The sequence below is a fragment of the Panthera tigris genome, chromosome B1, assembly GCF_018350195.1.
Source record: "Panthera tigris isolate Pti1 chromosome B1, P.tigris_Pti1_mat1.1, whole genome shotgun sequence".
Taxonomy (NCBI): domain Eukaryota; kingdom Metazoa; phylum Chordata; class Mammalia; order Carnivora; family Felidae; genus Panthera; species Panthera tigris.
Window position 1 is genome coordinate 116,726,072 of NC_056663.1, and position 22,698 is coordinate 116,748,769.

Genomic DNA, 22,698 nt, shown 5'->3' on the forward strand with positions numbered 1-22,698 from the left:
GCCTGTTTCAGATTCTATGTCTCCCTCTCTCTCTGACCCTCCCCCGTTCATGCTGTCTCTCCCTGTCTCAAAAATAAGTAAATATTTTTAAAAAATTAAAAAAAAAGAATACTTAGAAATGTAACAAAAGTATGTAGGACTTATATACTGAAAACTATAAAACATCATTGAAAGAAATTAAATACCTAAGTAAATGTAAAGACATCCCTTTGTTAACCAATTGGAAGGCTTAATACTGTTAAGCTGTCAATACTCCTCATAGTGGTCTACTGATTGAACAGAACCCCTGTCAAATCCCATATGGGGAAATTGAAAAAGTGATCCTAAAATTATCAAGGACATGAAAAGAATCCAGAGTAGTCAAAAAAAAAAAAAAAAATCTTGTAAAACAGTTGGAGGACTTAACATAAATACAGAGAGAGTGGTTGCCAGAGGGGAGGTGGTAGGGGGAATGGATAAAACAGGTGAATTCCAATTTCAAAACTTACTACAAATTACAGTCATTAACACTGTATTGTATTGCCAAAAGGACTGAAATGTAGGTAGATTAATGGAATAGAAGAGTCCCAAAATATCCCATACATTTTTGCCAATTAATTTTCAACAAGAATGACAAGACCATTTAATGGAGAAAACAGTCTCCTCAACAAATGGTGCTGATCTATATGCAAAAGAATGGTATTGGACTCTTACATCATAAAATTAACTTAGCAGGGATCAACAAGCTAAATGTAAGAGCTAAAACTATAGTACTCTGTAAAGAAAACAGAGGTAAATCCCCAAGACCTTGGATTAGGCAATGGCTTCTTAGATATGACACTAAAAGTACAGGCAATTAAAAAATACATACATTTGATTTTATCAAATTTGAAAAATCCTGTGCTTCAAGGATATTATCAAAAAAGTGAAGAGGCACCCTACAGAATAAAAGAAAATATCTGAAAGCCATATATTTGCTAGAGTTCTAGTATCTGGAATATATAGAGAACTCTTGCAACTCAAAAAATATGAACTCAACTTAAAAATGAGTGAAGAATCAAGTAGGCATGTTCCAAAGAAGACATATGAATAGCCAGTAGTACATAAAATAATGTCTAACATCATTAGTCATTTGGGAAAAGCAAATCAAAATGACAAGATACATTTCACACCCACTGGGAAGGCTATAATAAAAAAAGACATACAATAACTAGTTTTGATGAGGATGCGAAGACACTGGAACCTCGACATACTGCTGGCAGGAATGAAAAATGGTACAGCTCCTTTGGAAAACAGTTTGGCATTTCCTCACAGAGTTAAACATAGAGTAACCATATGACTAACAATGTCACTGCAAGAGAACTGAAAACCTATGTCCATACAAAAACTTGTACACAGATGTTCACAGAAGCATTATTCATAATAGCCCCAAAGTGGAAACAATACAAATGTCCATTAATTGATGAATGGATAAGGAAAATGTGAGATATGTATACACACAACACACACACACACACACGCACAATGGAATATTACTCATCTACTAAAAGGAATAAGACACTGATTAATGTTATGATATGGATGAACCTTTAAAACATTATGCTAAGTGAAAGAGGCCAGGCAGAAAGGCGAAATATTCTATACCATTAATATAAAATGCCCAGTACAGGCAAATCTATAGAGAAAGAAAGCTGATTAGCAGTTGCCATTTTAGGGAAGAGGAAAATGGGAACTGACTGCCTAATAGGTACAGGGTTTTCTTTTGGGAGTGAAGAAAACGTTGCACAACTTTGTGTATTATTACACAAATGAGTATATTGCTAATATTAGTGTATTACTAATATTATACAATATTAGTATATTACTAAACCACTGAGTTTTAAGCTTTAAAATAGTGAATTTTAGGGGAGCCTGGGTGGCTCAGTTAGCTAAGCATCTGACTTCAGCTCAGGTCATGATCTCTTACTTGTGAGTTTGAGACCTGCATTAGATTCTCTGCTGTCAGCATGGAGCCCATCTCGGTTCCTGTCTCCCTCTCTCTCTGCCCCTCCCCAGCTCGTGCTTTCTCTCTGTCTCAAAAATAAAACATAAAATACAATGGTGACTTTTATGGTATGTGAATTATATCTCAAAAAAATCTCTGCATAACAAGGTAGAGTGACTTCAAGATGATTTCCTACATGAAATGGCTACTAAAAGGCATTTTTATTTCTATATTATTAGAATATTATTAAAATTAGCATTTGTCAGCTTCATTTTAACATGACTCAGAATTTGGCTCATGGTTAAACAACAAATCAGTAAAGCAACTGTAATAAAAATATTCATCTATGTAACAGATTTTTAAAAACATTCTCAACCTTTGAGTTACCATCTGGATTTCTACTGTAAAGGAAATATAAAACTTTAAACTAAAAATTAGATCAGATATTCAACCTTATGCAAGTTTACAAACTAGCAAAATAAATTCAAATGTAATACATAAATTTATACTTTGAAAAATAAAAAACTTGTGAATTTGCAAACTCAAACAAAAATAATGGAAACAAGCAACGATCCTCAATCAATACACTACACCATTAGGTGAAAGTTTTCTGGGAAAACTTTAGGATGGAACAAAGCAGACATTTAACCCTCCTGATGGATATGAAGAATTAAGATTATTTCATTACCACTTACAAAAGCATTTTTGCCAATATATACATACATATACACATACGTAACTTTTTTAAGTCTCTTAATATCAATGCACAAAAGACAGTTGGGATAGAGGGATAAGGTGAATGAAACAAATGTGCAATTACATACCCAGAATGTGGGAAATTTTACAGAGCAAATTATATAGTCTCTTTAACAAAAAAATTCACTAAAGAGAGGGGGAACTATTATAAATAAAAAGAGGCTTATGGAAACTATAATTTGTCTTCCAAACTGGGATACTTTTGAAAGTGATAGAAAGTTTTATTCATAAATATGCAAGACAATAGGCATGAACTGGTACCACTCAAAAGCCTCAATCAAATACAAGGTATGGGCTTTCTTGCTGGCAATATAGTTTTGCTTTTTATTATTATTTTTTGAAAAAGATCCAATTAGGAATCTAAATATGGTCTGAACATGACATGAAAAGATATTAAAGAATCACTGTCAATTTTGAGATGAATGAAAATGACAGTGTAACTAGGTTTTATAAAAAACATCCTTGTCTGTTAGAGATATACACTGTCTGTTAGAGATGGTATCTGTGTTTTGCTTTAAAACACTGTCGGGGTGGCAGTGGGGGTAGGAAGTGTAGGGGAAATATGTGAAATAGTATTGATAAAATGTTGTAAGTATTGAAGCTATGTAACGGGTCTGCAGGGATTCATTAGACTGCACTCCTCCGTTTATGCATGTTTGAAAATTTTTATAATATAAAGTTAGCTTAAAAAAAAAAAAAAAAACACAACATTTAACATCACCCAGCATGGCAAAACACATTTCTGGCTTTGACTTTCTTATAATGACACTCCCACAACTCTTAACTTGCCAAAAACATATTGGTTAGGCTTAGTCATAAAATGGAAATCTCAAAGGGAAATCTTTAAAGGAGAAACAGCTGGTTAATCTCAAAGGAAATGTAAAAATCCATTTTTGACTTTCCCACTGAAAGATTACTCTGAGAGTTCTTTTCTGGACTCACAGTGGTTGGTTATGGTGCATGTAGGCATTGGGATTTGTAAGAACTCGGTGACGAGATTCATACAGCCTTGAATATTAAACTGAGTCAGCAGCCCCAATTTGAGATTATCCTCTGTTTTTGGCAAAGTCATAATTCTAACTTCTGCCAAATATAAAATGTATTTTATGGGGTATTAGAAACTTCAAAAGCTATATCTGAATGAAGTCTCTATTGCCATTGGTGTCTGTTTTAATTGTGTATGTTAAGTACATTGTTTTGTTTTTTGAGAATTATTCTAAACACTCTTAGCCCCAAGCTAAAATTTAGTCTAAATAATTACTCACCCTTATGATGGAATTCCAGACAAAGAGAAGCAAAAGTATGCAGACTGGCCTTTAAAATGTTTTAATCATTGAAACACATATTTCAATAGTTTTGTACTCGCCTCTTATTTAGACCACTTACACTGTAATTTTTCTTAGATCCTGGCCCAATCTTTTACTGTTCATGGATTTTAAATGCAAAATAATACAATTTAGGAAAGTTCTTGACAGAATTTCTTTCTATATGTCAGATTCCATGACAGGCAATGGCATTTATAGAAATTACAGAAAAGCCTTCAGGGGAAAAATACCAGATATATAATAACTGAAAATTAAATCAATTACAAAAAAATAAGAAATATAGTTTGCATGAAACTTCAAGAAATTTAAATTAAAACACTGCTATTTTCACAAGAAGTTCCTCAGTAGTTTAGAAGTTCAAGCCATCAAGTCTAAAAGGAAGTCTGCTTTAAAAAACAAGGCAGATAGTTAATTCCTGAGAAAAGTGCTATCAGGGACATCATCTCAAGGTGCCTTAACTTCATTTTCTTTGATTAAAGGCATTTAAATACATCTTTTAAAGAAGGAGCAAGGGAAACTAGGGTAAACTGAAAAGTATTTTACACATAAAGCTGTCCATCATAGGTTTATGAGTCATATGTTATGAACCAGATTTCCACTTTCCAACACATCAATTATAAAAGTGGATTTATGGCAGTGAGGAACACACACACATACATGAGATTTTTGGATAACTACCACGGGAAGCCACGTCCCCACCTTTGATATGTGAACAGTAACTTTCCTAGACATATTATTTATAATTGATTTGCATACCCCCCATGACCCAGAGAGAGAATCCATGTTAGTATTTACTAACCATGTTAGTAAAGCTATAGTAGTCAGAATAATAGTCAGCAAAGGAACAAATGAGGTTACAATGGGATGTTGCAATGAGTGGCATAGTATTTCTATAAATTCAGTAAACTATATTGCAGTTTGGTGAACGCAGAGGAACGGAGACTAAAGGAAGAAATGCAAAATTAAAAAGAATTTTAGAACTGGGGCGCGTGGGTGGCTCAGTTGGTTAAGTGTCAGACTCTTGATTTCGGCTCAGGTCATGACCTCAGGGTTGGTTGGAAGATTGCCCTGTGTAGGGCTCCGCGCTGAGTGTGGATCCTGCCTGGGATTCTCTCTCTCCCTCTCTCTCTCTGTCTCTCTCTCTCTCTCTCTGCCCCTCCCCTGCTAGTGCTTTTTCTCTCTCTCAAAATAAACAAATAAACATTTTTAAAAAGTTATTTTAGAGCCAGCTGTCAGTAAAATTACACTGTAGCATTTCAGTGTAGCACTGTGAATTCTCCCATACTCTTTTTAAAAAAAATGTTATATAGGAATAGCAGAGGAAGAATAAAAATGAAGCTTTCTCCAAGTGAAGATTTAAACTTCCTAAACTGGATAAGGTTGACAAACAAAGACATACTAGTCCTTGGATGCACTAAATATATTTAACTGCATACCCCTGGCTCTGTTCCAAATGTTTATATTCCTGGAAAATAATGCATAAATAGCCACTAATTTCTTGATTATTTAGTAGCAGTAAAAATGAAAGCAATTTTTATTGGTATTGTGAAAATGATAAACTTGATTGAACTGAAGTCTGAATCAGTCTGTTTCTACAGAAGTTCTATAAGCCTTATATTTTCACGTTTGCTACATTAAGGTCCTTGACCTGGGAATCCTAAAATTTCTCATCGAACTTACTTTCTGCTTCAGCTACTGCAACACAGAAATGGTGTCAATACTTACTAATGTGGTTGCCAGCCATACAAAGGGCTGTCACATGCACCAAGTGGACACACAGATACTTTCAAATTTATGGCACAACTGAGTTCATGTGGGTACGGACATTCAGACTTGCAGCAAGCTGCTCCTAACTAAATGTCTACGCTGCCTGAAGGTACAAAATAATTCATGGAATCGCCTCGGATTACCCGTGTTAGCAAATACGACTTCCTACTGCAGGACTGGGAAACAGGCATTTCGATCCCCATTTAGTAAATGTACAAATGCAGGTTCAACTCTCTTCCCACAAACCAATAATTCGGTTTTGCTTAGTGGAAAGAGAGGGAGGCATCACTTACTCTTCATTCAGGGCACACCGACGATTGGTGAGAGTGCCATATTTCCTCAGCGTTTCGGTGAGCTCTGAGTAGAGTTTGTCAGCCAGAGACAGTGGGATTCCTTCCCACACCAGGATGAGAATCACAATCACAGCCGCCTCACAGGTGTGGCCAGCTCGCTCCCGCACCAAACATAGTAGCTTCTCCTCGCTGCAGCTTCTGCGAACCACCTGTGTGGGTCACCATTCCACCCCAACACCCCCACCCCAACCAAAACAAAACAAGGGTCACTTGTGGCAGATGAGAGCATTGATTTATGTACGTATATTTTTGCATGTCTGGGTCACAATTAGGGCAATGTTTGCCAGCTCCTGCAACTTGCCTTTTGCTAGCCATCTATACGGTGGGGTCAGAATTAGGCGGGATGCAAAACTGTGCAATGTTTAGCAGACTGTGCCCAGTACAGTGGGGGGCAATGCCCCCTACATTAAAGCTAGAGCTACATGGAAGACATGGTCGTCTTTTTTCACAAAGTTCAAGGCTTTCAAAAATGACAACATAAAGATTAATGGAAGGTATTTAAAGGATTAAGGGTGACTTCTTCCTATCCCAGGTAGAATCATACTTTCTAGCAAATTGAATGGACCTCGTCTTCGCTATTACATTCTTTCAATTAAATACAGTTTGTACCTGGCTTAAAAACTAATCTGCCTTTTCTTTAAGAGATGACACAAAATAAATATAAGCAATGTTCATTTCAACCGGCATAAATGACTCTTTGATCTGGGTAACGCAATTCTCAGAGTTAGATTAATGAATCAAAATGCCCACGACTGAAGATCAAAGGCCTCATCAGGTCACACTTACCCATTTAGCAATAGGACATCCCTGAGAACTTTTGCCTTCTTTACCAGTATAGATGACTCTTTCAATCCTAATAGCTTTACCCTTCTGTCCAAACCTTAAAAGAAATCCACAGAAACACACACACATAAAATTAGCAAATGAAGCTGAGGCAACCAAAATACTGAACATTTGAGCATAATTTTATTCTATGACCACATCCTGAGAAATGAATGGTTTATTTTTAAAAAATAGGTCTAAGCCAAGCAAACTGGATAACAGACTTTAAGCTTTATACTTCTTCAGTATCAAAATATATGGATAATTGTAATGAACTATTTTGAAATTATATGTTGGGTGAAAATAATGGGAAAGCTTATTTTTAGACATAATTTCACAAAGCACAAAACTTTTTTAAGTTTGTTAAGTTCAGTCTTCTAAGACATATTACTATTTGGTTTTTGTCCTTTACTAAATTTAGCTAGTTTAAAACTTGGGGAATCACAATAGATTCTAGTTAGAACTGTTCCTCAAAGAATCTCTAACATTTTTAAAAAGATGGTTCACAAATCACTAGCATTCAGCAATTTTGAAAATATAGGATAGTTCTAGAAATAGATTATATTTTTTCCTTAGGACCAAGGCACTACTTACTGCTTGCTAGTAACAAAAGGCACTTAGGGTATCTGCCAGGCTACTAGATGATTATTTAGTGAATTTCTACATACTAATTAGCAACGAATAATTTGTAAATTGGGCAAGAATGATACAAAACATGTCCTTGCTGCCCAGAACGTCTCCTAATATATTTTAATGATAACACTGCCTACCTCTTAAAGAAAGGCACCCTAGCACAGTAACAGCTCACTGCTGGGGATACCAATATGAAAGTTTCTCTTTGCATTGATTATCTCACTCATTAGAGTCTTCTACATGCAGGACTAACTGTGTAGATTCAGGTAAATACTTGCATACCTGTGATTAACAGTAAAAAAAAAAAAATGCAGCTATAAATAGAATCCTCTCTCTTTCTATTCAGCATCTCACACTTACCCTCTGCTCATACTAAGGGATAACGTCCCTAGAGGGAACTACTCGTTTACAGCTCTAGGTGAATTTAACTCAACGGCTCCTTTCTTGTGTCACATTTCCCCGCTGTTTCTTCTGTGACCCTTTATCATCAAGTGGGAAAGCCAGAGTGGGGCCTGTCTTTGCAGCCGGTGCCAGCACCCTTGCGCCTGGCAGGCTGGCTGGCTGGTTCTTGTGCGTGCCTGGGTTTTCTGGCATCCATCTCCAAGTGGGCAGCCTGTGCCAGCTCGCAGACTATTAGTCCTGTCAAATATTGTGACTCTCTGGTGAATAGCACAGTGTGTAGTGCTGGCAACCCTGGAATAGCTAAGCCTACTAATAATTACTCAATTTACAATTGTTTACTGCTTTGTATGTGAAAGCTGAAAAAATTCTGACATATACAAAAGGATAAACGTTAATCTGCCCTGTGCCTTTGCGTTAATTACCTTTCTTCCATGATTTCTCTAATAGCTGCCACATTAGGACCTGCTCCTAGATGGGTATAAAAAGGACCTTCATCTTTTTCAATAATTTGCTCTGTTGAGATAATAGAAGATTATTATTTTAGACCTCAATTATACTAAATATAAAGGCTACATCCACAAAGCTTATCCCCCAACTGCACATTAAGGGCCCTAAATGTGACTGTAAACATTTTTTTCTTTAAAATGAATAAATTGATGGACTAATCTATTAGAAAATGTGCCAAATAATTAAGTATATGTACATGCTGGCTGTTGGATAAAAATATATTAAATTACACTTCAGATACGGAATAAGAAATTATTTATTTTAAACAAAATAAGTGGAACTAAACAAAACAGTGAGGGAATTAGGTTATATGTAATACCAACTAAAATTCAGTTTTTTGAATTGAAACAAAATTTTATAGCTAACTAGAAGCCTGCCTGATACTTGGATGTTAAAAGATTAAAAATAAAATTTCCTGTCTTCTCTCACCCCAGGATATTGCTCAGTTTTTATTGTCAAGTTACCTTTTTCTCCTCTTGTTTCCCCTCAACATTTAATAGCTGAGTTTTGAAAATAAGAATATTGAATCCAGACCCATATTTGTATGTACTTGAGAATAATTTGATGAGAGAAAATACTGGAGAGAGGGTCAGGTAAAAGGAAGAGGTTCTTGTAAACTACCAAAGATGGAAAGTAGGAGGAGAGGTTAGGATGATAGAAGAAACTGCAGATGATTAGAACTTACCTAATGTTATCTATGACTGCACCCCTGAGGCAACCTAATATTAACCACACAAAGGGGCAGTATGGATCCTCCCTCCATTCTTCTATAAAATGTGGGGTGTCCCGTTGTAAGAGGAATAAGAAAAGGCGGGCGGACCATTGGCCACATTAGTTTAACATTTGTTTTTTCAAATGTCTTCTATTGTGTCCAAGTTGAGGAACTGTAATAAAGTCTTCATATATACATATATTTATGCATCTATTGGCAAGATGGTTTCCCTATTCCAATGGACCTATTACATATCCTGAATTTTTTTTTTAAAAAGGTGTTTGTTTAAAAAAAAAGAAAAGGAAAAAAACATATTTTCTATCAGAAGATAAAACTTTAAAGAGAAAATAGAATCAAAATGAATATAAATCGTACAATATTTCAAGGTTATCAAGGCAGAAAGGGCAACTTCATGAGTATTCAGAACGTCAGCATTACAATTTCCCCCAACTCACCAAGATTGAAGATAATAACTTCCCACTTATGTAGAAATTAATGTTGTGAAACCACTAATACATTCAACCTTGAATTAATACATATTAAAAAGCTCCTACATGAGTTTACATATTAGCAGTTATTTTCTCATTTTAATAGATGTTTTTACTGTCTAGGTGTCTCTCCAGGAGGTGATGTACAAAGAGTTAAACAGATTAATCTAAAACTGATACCTTTATATTTTAAAGGGTTTTATTAGAGGAAAAATGAGCATGCACATTGTTTTAAGTTTTTGGAAAAACAATGTAAGTGAAGTTCTCTCTTGCACAGCAGAAGCATCTGTAATTTAAAGACAAGAAATGTAAGCTTCAGACTTTTTATGAGCCTTTACAAATTGCTGCCAGACTCAAGATTTTTTAAAAAAGAAAGAAAATCCCATATCTGAAGATGAATTTGCTAATTCTGGATAAACACCATGTGTCTCAGTACTTTTCTAGCACTTACCTACACATCTGCATGATGGAAAATCATATTGAGTCTTGACAGGTGTATCCAATAAATTTTTTATAGGAGTATCTAGTAATTTGGAAGGTGACTCTAAAAAATTATTGAGAACAGAACCAGCTGTTCTTTTGGTTGGTGTCTTTTCTGCAGAAGGAGTTGCTTGTTGCTCTAAAGTTTGGGTGTGGCTATCAAGTTCTGCAGCAGTGGTTTGTCTAGTTAAAACTGTGACTGGCCCTGACATTTCAACTTTCACTTGTTTCTGTGATTTGAGAGTTAGAGCCTTATGGTCAAATAATGACTTGACCTGAAACTTCTTCAGATGTTGCTCCATGGTCTCAAGGATGCTCCTTTGCTGCACATTATCACAACTCGGGGGTGGAATCTCTTGCTTAGTTACCTTTTTCCACATTTTGTTTTCTGGTTGTGCTGCCATGGGGCGCATACAGGTATGGGGCTTGGATCCAGGTTCAACCTTAATGGGCCTGTGCATCTGATTATGGCAAGACTCAGTTTGGGGTTGTTGTGTTTGCTGCTGTTCTTGCTTTTGCAAGAGGTGCCACCGTAGAGCAGCATGCTTTTGAATGTCCTTCTGGGGAGGGGTCTGAAGGTGACTTCCTCCCTGGTCAGACACAGGGAAAGCATTTGCTTGGTTATGCATCAGGTACCTTTGCTGAGGGGGTTGTGCCGCTTGATGACCAGACATGTCTTGGTTTCTACTTCTATATCCCTGTAGAACTGAAGCTTGTTGTGGCTTCTGCTCCTGTTCTTGAAAGCACCTGTGAAGAACATCTTGCTTTGGAGTCACATTATTTGGAAAATATTGCATGTGATGCAAATTTTGAGTCTTGTTTCCTGCAAAGAGGTCAGAATTGATAGTGTGTTCCTTATTTTCTGGAGCTAGGTGTGTATTGTTCGAACAAGAAATCTGTAGTTTGCTTGTATTTGATTTCAAGGTCTGACCATAGGGGGAATTTCTACTATTCATATTCTGCACTTGCTCCAATCCCATTTGACTATTATGAGTCTGGAACTCACTTGATTTCAAATACTGATTTTCACCACGGAAACATTCTTCCATTTTAATCTGGCTAAAGAATGATCCTTCTCTTTGCTGATCGTTGTTGCCTTGGGGGTGAGAAAAAGTCTGGGACATTTGTTCTTTATTCTTCATTTGTAATTTTTGCTGCTGCTGCTGGTTTTGAGCGATAAGTGAATTCTGGGATGGTTGCGGTTGTGCTGCCTGCTTGTGAGGCTTGTGTTGTAAAAGGTGCGAGTTTGAGAATGGCTCAGTCTCCGAAGCCTGCTGATTCAAGTGCTGTTTCAATGCTGGGGGCATGAGTTTCTCAGTTTGGGGATCTGGTCTTTGCTGAAAGTAAAACCTAGGGGTGCACAGTGACTGCACGTGAGCTTCGGATGAAGGGTCGGTCTTAGAGAAGTGCACCTGGAGTGAGGGTTTTTGGAACTGGAGCTGTTGGTCCACTGTACCTCGAAACTGCCCTTGATTCATCTCACCTTGGTACCTTTGTGGCCTCTGCTCTGGCTGCATTATTTTCTGGATGTATGCCTGCCCTGGGAGCCCCCCAGGCAGGTTGGAATTTCCAGTGTATTGTTTGGAGGTCATTTGAGTGGAGGGGTTGGACTGATACTGAAGAACTGACCGCAGTGATGCCTCATGACATTTTGGATGGGATTCTGGTTGATGAAAGTGAGGGGGCTTCAATTCAATCCACCCTGGTTTCAGATAGGGCTGTGCTGGGGGCACAAGACCTCGTGTTTGTTCCTTGTCTCGACCCTTCGGAATATCTTGCTCTTTGTGTCCCATCAACTGCTGGCAGTGGTCCTGTGGATCCCCACTGCTACCAAGAATTGGTGGGTTATGCTTGAGGCGTTCTGATATTTGTCTCGCTTTCTCAGAACATGAGGGAATAGTCATGGTCCCTGGAGTCCGCATGTCATTCTTGTTGACACAATTATTCTGAGGCCTTTCTGGTAGCATCAGAGAGTGGTTGGCTACACGTGTAGATTGATTAGGACTCGGGGATGACTGTGCCTCGGGCTGACCCTCTATTTTCACTTCCCTTAAAAGAGTTGTGTTACTTTGGTTGGGGTAGTGATGGTGTTCTTCCAAAACTCCATCATTCAGAGTGCTTTTTCCATCTGAAGGAAGCTGAGAAACCTGTGAAAGAGGAGGAGGGGGAGAAAGAAGCAATTGTGATGGTGGTGGTGTGGTAGGGGCAGAAAAGGAATCCTTAGTGAACACTGAGCTCTGCTTGAAGTAAGCACCATTCATTTCATTTTGCTTTAAATACCGTTCAGAGCTGCCACCAGGAGGCTGCAAATCGCTGCTGGAACCTGAACAGAATTCTTCACCAGATACTAGATTTGCGGTTCCTTGGATATTACTGTTTTCGTCACGAGACGGGCATATCTCAAAAACTGATTTTTGTGTTTCTGGTTTCTGAAAGGGACAGGTCCCTACCATTGCAGCTGTCTTACTGGCTTTGTCAGCATCACAGGCCTCAGTCACCACTGCAACTGGCTCTGGAGGCAGCTCAGAGTTCGAGGTCTGTGGGAGATTGATCTGCCCTGAGGTATGCGATGGGTGAGTGATCTCACAGGACAACTCATTAGTAGCCTGACTGTTAATGGCATGTATGTGAGATGTGGTTTTCTGCACCGCAACGGAAACACAATCTGGATAATATTGAGACAGTGTTTTTTCCAGGAGTTCACCATGTGTGTTTTCCATGGAAGAGGCAGAAACTGTAGCACCATTAGGCATTAGCACTGCCTTGTTTGTAAGAAGTAATATAATGTTCTTGTCATGGTAGTTAGCATTTTTCTCCTCCTGCTCTTTCAGAATCTGAAGCTCTGCTTTTTCAGACCTAGTGCAGTTATGTGTTGAAAAGCTGATGAGATCTTTAACTGCATTTTCTTGGACTACAGAGCTTGCAGATTCTCTCTTATCACTCAAGTCGGAGACATTCAGTTGACTGCTGCCTTTGCCTGGATTTCTTTCTTGGCTTTCCCCGAAGTTCTTTCTTTCTCCATTAGCCTTTTGGTCTTGTCTCAATTTCTTGTTCTGATGAAGCCCAGAGAGAGAAGGTTCACTAACTGTGCGTTTTATTCCTCCATTCTGCAAGCACCTGGAATACCCTCTACCTTCTTGTATAAAGTCCGGACTCACGCGACTATTCTGGCTTCTCTTCATATGGGGTATTCCATAATAACTTTTGAAAGACTGCCACTTGGTGTCTCCATTCACTTCTGGATAAGGTCTCTCAGTTAATGGGCTTCCATTCTGGAACTTTAGAGCCAGAGGTTCTGTCTGGCAGATGGGAGAAGGAGATGGTGTCAGGAATGGACTTAGTCTGTTGCCCTCAACATGGTTGGTTCTATCCTGTTCCATCAGGCTTGCTTCGGGGCCATCCACAAGGCTGCCCTCTGAATGAATTCTAAAGAGCATGGAAACAGAAATTGAAGTGCATTAATACATATCTGACACTAATAATAAATCTTAGAGAATAATCATGGCCTTAATAGTATCGAAATTCCTAGACTTAGCAAACTATGATACTCCTTTTCATGTTTCAGAGGGACAACCAATAACTACTCAGGATCTGATTATTCTTGTCTTCCCAGCAGCTCTCAAATATTCATGGTCATAGAGAACAAAGATAATTAAAATCACCAGCTAAAGTGGTAAGTTCATACTGCATTAGTAAATAGTATCAACTTCCTTCCCAAATTCTTTCTGTAAAAATGCTAAGAACAAGAAAGACTACCTCCTTTCTTTCTTCTCTAGTACTTTACATATCCAATAATTCCATTTCCTACATATTCCTTGAATTATCTTCACTGCTACTTGGTAGCCAGACCAATATTATCTCACTTCATTATCTGTTGCAGTCAGTAGCTTTTTAAAAGGTTTCTTCCCTAGCCCAGCCTGTCTTCTCTCCAGTCCTTCGAGATTCCTTCAAATTGTTACCAAAGGGAATATTCTCAGTGCAAATCTGATGTCATATTCTCCTTTAACACACTTTATGGCTCCATATTGCCTGCATCAGTAGTTCTCAAACTCTTTCACCCACACACCTGAAAGACCAGGCATGCTCCCTTTAGTGTTAACTTCCCAGGAAATGGAATGGGGTAAAAAGTGTAGTTTATAAAATGTCATTTCTAAGTGATTCTATGTCTTCTTCCACAGGGGCTGGCTGCCCACTTCTACTGACAATTCCTGCCTGATATAAATGGTTTTTCATTGGCAGATTTCTTTTTTCTCTCCTACTTCCTCTCACATCTGAAGCTCCAACTATAACAATAGCTTATAAATACCCAAACATGGTAACTGTTTCAGACATTCATGCTGTTGTTTGTTGGCCTAGAATGCTTTTGTAGCCCCGAGATTTGTCCAGTGATCCCTACGCGTCCCTCTAAAATGGTCTCAGATATCACTTCCCCTAGGATTCCTTCTTTGATTTTCCAAGAGAATTAATCACACCCATTCCTATGTTGTTTCTATATCTTGTATATGGTCTACTGCTGAACATATCATACTCAATTTTATTTTGTTTGCACACTGGACTGTGAACTTAAGAATACTTTGTTCATTTTTGGGGCACCTGGGTGGCTCAGTCAGTTGAGCATCCAACTTTGGCTCAGGTCATGATATCATGGTTCATGAGTTTGAGCCCCATATTGGCCTTTCTGCTGTCAGCCTGTCAGTGCAGAGCCTGCTTTGGATCCTCTGCCCCCCTCCGTCTGCCCCTCCCCACCTTGCACTCTCCCAAAAATAAATAAATCTTTAAAAAAAAAAAAAAAGAATACTCTGTTCATTTTTGTGCTTAGTATAGAGTGAGCAATTGATATAATTTTGCTCATTTCTTCATTCACTCATTAATTCAAATATTTCCAAGGCAAATACTCATGGAGATTTCAAAGTCCAAATGATTAGAGTGCAAGAAGAAATGAGTACTAAAAAACATAAATAATCCATCCTACAAAGTGAATTCGGCCCCATTCACAATACAGGCACGCTTTATTTTCTCAGTTTTTCTCATCACATTTATTTTAAGGATGTAAGTAGGAAAAAAAAAATCAAGACTATTTTCCCTTTGGGCTATAAAAAAGCTTTGTTAAAATAGTCAGTGGTTACTAACCAAGACAAATGAAATAGAAAAAGAAATAAGATATAAACATTGGAAAGCAACACTAAAGTTATCATTTATAGATAATAAGATTGTATACTGGTCAACCAAGAGAATCAACTGAAAAACTGTTGCAGTTTATGAGAATTCAGTAAAGTAGCTGAATACAAAAATCAATAGCCTTGTTATAGAAAAGCAAAAACCAGTCAGAAACTTTTGTGGAATAAAATACTGTAACAGGAAAAATATTCTTAAAACACTAGGAATAAATTTAAAAAGAAATGTAGAAGACCTATTTAAGTAAAACTTGTTAGTTTTATTTGTAAAACTCTGTAAAATGTATGCATGCAAAAATAAACTCATAAGCAAAGTTAAAAATCATATAAAACTTTGCTTAATATACAGAACTTTGACAAATTGACAAGGAAAAGACCAGTCATTGAATATACAAATGACCAAGAGACATGGACAGTTCACAGAAAATAAGAGGCAAATGGCTCTTATTTAAAGAGATATCTAGGATCACCCATAAATAAAAAAAACATAATAAAACTTCAACAAGATACAATTTTTTTCTCAAGTTGGCAAAGGTCAAAAGTTTGATAATACACAATGTTGGCAATCATGTGAGGAAACAAACAGACATTCCCTTGTGTGGTTCTTGGGAATGAAAACATGTATAAATACCATTAGTAGCAATTTAGCAATAATCTACAGAGTTTCATAGAAACTTCAGTTTTAAGAAGTTATCTAGCAAATATGTTCATATATATGTTAAATGATGTACGTACAATCTTTTGCAATAGCAAATGGTTGGCAACAACCTATATTTTCAGGTGCAAGTACTTCTAAGTAATTAAATGAAATACAGCAAGCTGAAGAACAGTGTTATAAGAATGCCACAACCTGTACAGTTACAAAAATAAGTATCAAATCAGCTCTGGGAGAATTTACAACACACTTGTAATAATATTTTGGGTCTGGGAAACAGAACAGATAGTCTAGAGAATAGCACTGGGAAGGAAACTGCTTTTTATTACTATTTTTGTAACTTTTAGGCAGGTATAGTAATTAGTAAATAGAACTTAAATTAAAAAGTCATAATTCCTACTGGACAAAGAAAACAACAGAGCAAAATGATATCTTTATTTCTGTTAGACCAACTTCCTACTAAATGTTGAGATGGGCTAGATGTGCATAGCTAGTAGTTACATATGCTGTTAAGCCCTTGAAATATGCTGAGTAAAAATTAAGATGTGCCATAAGTGTAACTAACACTGGACCAAAAAAAAGAACATAACTCTTTTAAAAATATTTACTACACATTGAAATAATAAGATTGTAGATATTTTAAATAAAATATATCATTAAAGCAATTTCACTTGTTCCAAAATTTTTTACTTTTTAAAAAAATTTTTTTAAAGTTTATTCATTTTTGAGAGACAGAGTGTGAGTAGGGGAGGGGCCAAGAGAGAGTAAGACACAGAATCCAAAGCAGGCTTCAGGCTTTGAGCTGTCAGCACAGAGCCCAATGTGGGGCTCAAACTCATGGACCATGAGATCATGACTTGAGCTGAAGTCTGACACTTACCCAACTGAGCTACCCAGGTGCCCCTATTTGTTTTAATGTGAGTACGAGAAAATTTTAAACTTCACATATGGCTTATGTTGTACTTCTATTGGACAGCTCTAAGCTAGACTAATACTTTTTTTCTTTTTAGACTAATACTCTTAATCATCAATAATTCTTAATAATTAAAAAAAAAAACTTTAGTTCTAGAATCATGAAAATTGCTTTGCTGTGTTTGATATAAGGAGTTTCTGCAAAATCAGGGCCACTACCGCTTTTCAGAAATTAAGGAAAAAAGAAATAAGCCTAGATAAATTGTTTAGAGACTAGGTCAACTAGCTTTCCAAATACTTTAACAATAATGCTTTCTTTTGGCAACTGTGAAATCAATTTACACTCATACCAATCAAAATGTATTTACATGCACACACATACATTTATGTTATGTATTATATAAAACATGCAGACTCCATATATAATATATATTGTTCTTCTTAATTTTCTAGATATAAAGTACTATAAGCATTTAACACATTATTCTTTATTATGATCTATTGCACATAATTTGGATATTCTTTGCAGTGTCAAAGGCAGAATTACAACAGATGGAGTTTGCAAATCTTTTATGAGCATAAGAGTTCCTAAGAAGAAATGAAGGTGACTTAAAATGAAATTTATTTCAATATGGAGCTTTAAACACAATAGCTGTCTTTAAATACTAAACTATTAGCAGAACTATTCTGTCTGTGACAGCAATTTCTTTACTGAGTACAACCACTGTATGTGAAAAGTTAAATGGTTAACTTATAAGGAGAGTAGGAAAATTATACGGTATTTTTTCATTTTAGTAGGAGGATAATTTTTTGAGGATTATTTGCAATTGGTTTATGAATCTAATTTTGAACATATTTAAATTTATTGATTTAACAATAACGTGTCATTGTAAAAGAAGAAAAAAAATTTTGTTCCAATTCGATGTGTCCCAAATCACATTGTGTGTGTATATATCCTATAATATTACATGATGCAGTAATCCCGTTGCACAGCACACTTTTAATTTTATGCTGGCACTGGTGATTTTATACTAACACTGGTGAGCTTTCTTTCTCTTTCTTTCTTTCTTTCTTTCTTTCTTTCTTTCTTTCTTTCTTTCTTTCTTTTTTCTTTCAGCATTATTTAATTAAAAAAAAGAAGAAATGAGACCTGTTAATTTTGCTCGTTGTAGAAATATTTAAAAGGTATTGATGCTATCTTTACAGTGTCACTTACATAAAGTTTTCCCAAGCTTACTAAAGTCAATAATTTATATATAAAAGAACAAAATCTTCTAAGATGATTTTTTTTTATAGATATCTACATGGTAATCATTGAAAACTGAGTTAATAGGTTGTGTTTACAAGTTTAAGGGAAAAAAGAAAACTTTTTCTGAAGTTAAACTTTTTGAATGAATGTAAATTTTCACCATAGAGATTTTTGTGTGACATTCCTTTCGTTTCTCAGAGCCTAGAAATACAAATAGCTTTTATTCATTCATATCTGGTCTTATAGGTGATATTAGAAATATTTTAAATTCTCATAGCTGAGTTTTTTGGGATTGAGATAAAATATCTTTTATTTTGTCTTATACTAGAGAACATTTAATTACTGTAATATACAGGATAATATTCCCTTGTGCAAATAAATATTCAAATGGTTTTTAAAGTAATGCTAGCTCTCGGAGGTTTGGTGTATGGTACCTTATGCCAAATAATATTATATCTATAAAAATCAGGAGAGAGAATTTTTATTTTAGGAGTCTCAATTTTACAATAAGGACAGTGACTCACCTAAGAGGACACTGTCCAATCAACATTAAGGCATTTTTTTTCTGTAAAATTGTTAAGAAGTTTATATGCAAGAGTATTGTCAGAAGAGCTTCTGATAAATCTGGTATGGATGACTAGTTAAGCTTACCTGAGGATGTTTTTCATGGTGTCAATATTTCATGTTACAGTAATTAGTTACAATTTTAAAATGAATTCTTTAAGGTATACTCTTATGGGTCATGGCTGATTTCAAGCTGTCAACCTTCAGCTCACAAAATTCTTGAACATTTTATAATCTGCTTTCACAAACTGTTATGAGCTGGTTCTAACACACTGCTGTTAGAGCTACCAAAATATTAACCAATGTTATTACTGTCTTTTTTTTTTGAAATGGAATAAAAAGTTCCCCGAGATCAAATACATGACGTATTATTTTGATAATCTTATATCCAGGATAGTACTGGACAACAGAAACTCTTGCTCTGTTTCAGAATTTACTGAATTGCCTTTTAAACTTTTGGAAAGCTAAGAAATTTTATAATGATGTATCCAAAATGAGTAATAATATGTGATGATGATGGTTCTAACAACGTATAAAACATTCCAGAGTATAAGAAAGGATCTGGTTCCATTTTCTCATTTTACAGATGTAAAAACTGAATGATTTGTTCAAGGTTAGGCATCAAAATAATCCCTCCCACAGGGGCTAGACTGGTAGCTCCATAATATCAAGAAAAATATATAGTTCAGGGAGAAGGTTTTAATTTGTTAATAAATTCATTTCACCAACATTTGAGTCTTTTTAGGATTAGGATGAAAAAATAAAGGATTCGGTTTACATGTCTGTAGGCCTGTAATTATTGGCACAATTAAGGGCATTCTGCATGTGTTTCAAAGTACCACTTCATTTAATTGGAAAAGGATAAAAAAGAAAATGTAAACATTTAGCACATGGAATTTGAAACTGCTACAGTTATTCTGATCCCTTCTTTGCCACCTTTCTGGATTCCTTCTGCAATCAATGCTGGGTTGCTGATCATTTTTTCCTTAAAATATTTGAGGACAATTTATAACTCTCCCTGGTAATGTCACTGAGAGAATTATAGCTCAATACTCATTAGTTCATTTGTACATACAGTCAAGCATTAGTTGAATCCCCACTCAGTGCAAGTGTTATGGAATAGAGCTAACACAAAGATGTACAGGTCCTGTATTAACCCTGGACTGTGGTTATGGTAAGGTAGTATGACTGTTCAAGAGCCACAGGCTATAGGAGAAGGAAAATGCACTAGCTGTCAGGGTCTGCATACCATCAACCCACATCTGTCTCATGAAATTTAACTTCATTCTCTCTTGCCTTAGTAAGAAAGAGATACACATCCCACTAAGTCAAAATCAGTTTTAAAAGGATAACAATGAACGCTCATCAGCATGTCTATCAACATCACTGAGGCAGAAGAACTAGTGTCTTAAGTAGAATATATCAGTAGTCATCAAGTACAGAGGAGACTATGTAAAAAAACTTGGTAGAGTACATTGTTCTAAAAATCGAGTAATATTCAACAAATGACTTATGGAAACTGTTCTGACTACTGAACCCTTAACCTAGGAAAAGACATGGCATATGCTTAGCTGCTTTAACAGTTATCTTCACTAATCAAAATGCAATAAATAGCTCATTATTTAAATTGTACACACACACACACACACACACACACACACACAGGATTTTTGATTATGTGGGACAGCATGAGGTTTCTTCATAGGTCTATCAAAAAAGGCAATGTGAGGGGCGCCTGGGTGGCTCAGTCGGTTAAGCTTCCGACTTCGGCTCAGGTCACGATCTCGCGGTCCGTGGGTTCAAGCCCCGCGTCGGGCTCTGGGCTGATGGTTCAGAGCCTGGAGCCTGTTTCAGATTCTGTGTCTCCCTCTCTCTCTGCCCCTCCCCCGTTCATGCTCTGTCTCTCTCTGTCTCAAAAATAAATAAACATTAAAAAAAAAATTAAAAAAAAAAAAGGCAATGTGACCTAAACATTAAAAATGGACAAAATAAGGGGTGCCTAGGAGTATCAGTCAGTTAAGCATCCTACTTCAGCTCAGGTCAGAATCTCATGATTTGTGGGTTTGAGCCCTGCATCAGGCTCTGTGCTGATAGCTCAGAGCCTGGAGCCTGCTTCATATTCTGTGTCTCCCTCTCTCTATTGCCCTCCCCCCCATTCATCGTCTGTCTCTCTCAAAAAATAAATAAACACTAAAAAAATGGACAAAATATAACACTCAATTTCTAAAATTAGCTTTGGAATTTTTTGAAAGCCCAAAGAGACAGATTTAGAAATTATTTACCTACATGACAGATGTCAATTAAATCACAACCTAAAATATCACAATTCAGATCCTATTAGTTATATTATTTATGTTTATCCCTTTATTCTAATAGTCTAATATTTCCCATAAAATACGGCTTTCTAGGGAATGTAAAAGAATAGTTTTATCAGCCATAAATATCACCAACTTTGTTGGAAATTCTAAAGGTCAAATTATCACCAGGTAATATAATATATAGGAACATGCAAAAATATGTTATGGTCACCCTATGATTTCAGCTAATGCTTGAGCATAATTTATCAAAAGCTATGTGAGAGAGAAAGAGAGAGAGAAAGAAAGCAAGAAAGAAAGTAAGATATTGAGACAGAGACTGAAAATGCCAAGTATGTCACCCTTCAACTTCTATGTCAGAGGTACAAACTTCTATGAAAATACTGGTCTTTTGACTAGCAGCTAACATTTTGGTTTCCTAAGACCAAAACAGGCTTAGCTATAGCAGTTTTCCTTTGGTATTTGATTTCATTCCTTCTCCCGCCTCTCTGACAATAATTTATTATGAATTCAAGTCACATAGGCAGCATCTGTGAAACAATTACTGCATCTAGGACTGACTCTGCAGTCTAATCCATCATAATTATGACAGGCCTCTTTGAAGATGCTATGATGCATGACTTAAAAATAGCACATTAGTGTGCAAATGGATCAGCATCTCATTTCACCAATATGCATTTAGGGTTGTAATTTAGCTCAACACCATTTGACTCTTTTTGAATCACTCAAGAATGGTAGCTGTATCTTTCACCACATAAAGCTGTAGATGATGCTCAAAATTTGTGAAGAGGGCTTTCTGTTTTTGCTTTTATTTTTTGGTTTATTGATTTTGTTGGTAGTGTGTCTTTTACTGTTCTAAGAGAAAAAAATACACGTCATTTAAATCTCATGTCAGCTTTTTTCAAGGAGACAAAAGAATCAATTTATAGATTTGCATAGTTGCCATACTATAAAGCAGTGAAGTTTTTTTTCTATAAAAAACTTTAAATTTATATACTAATATTAAAAATATATAAAACATTCTGCCATCATCAGATGAATCCTGTGTATTAACAGAAGCAAATTATTGGAGAAAAATTCTTAAAAGCAGTTACTTGTAGGGACTGTATCTACTAAAGTCCATGTGATTCAGCATCAACCTTAGGAGACGACTGTGTATGTTTCTAATATGTCCACAGACAGGCTTTTCCTTATAGGTAATTTGGGCATTAAGAAATTAATTATTGACATAGAAAACGCTAAATAACGATGATATATTTGACTATTTGCATAGATGGTACTAATCTCCAGATCTATTTTAGAGTCTTCCTACCCAAATGGGACATAATTTGTGTCAATTATACGTTTATTTCAAGATATGAGCAGGACAATGGGCCTCAGTATTATCTATTAAAACATCTCTAAGGATAGGGCTCTAAAATCCTCATCAAAATGTTGGTTTCAATCCCTATCTCCTGCATTTATTAAATTCCATGTAGTTTGACTTTCTTTCTTCATTAATAAATAATATTAGTATGATTGTTAAGTGTCACTCTGGTAGTAAGCAGTTTTTTTTATAGGGCATTACTCATGAAATGAAAAACTATTCTTTATTAGCTTCATGCTAATATTAAAACAAAAA

General features: G+C 36.0%; 1 protein-coding gene across 1 annotated transcript in view; it reads right to left on the bottom strand.

The window, feature by feature from the left end:
• TET2 (tet methylcytosine dioxygenase 2) overlaps positions 1-22,698 on the bottom strand; it is a 132,183-nt gene that overhangs the window by 31,198 nt on the left and 78,287 nt on the right. Inside the window, exons 3-6 of the mRNA XM_007080945.3 lie at positions 10,180-13,634; positions 8,444-8,534; positions 6,951-7,044; positions 6,105-6,313 (exon numbers count right to left, since the gene is read on the bottom strand). Of these exons, the coding sequence (XP_007081007.2) occupies positions 6,105-6,313; positions 6,951-7,044; positions 8,444-8,534; positions 10,180-13,588 (3,803 nt within the window). The 5' untranslated portion in view covers positions 13,589-13,634. The remainder of the gene's footprint in view (positions 1-6,104; positions 6,314-6,950; positions 7,045-8,443; positions 8,535-10,179; positions 13,635-22,698) is intronic.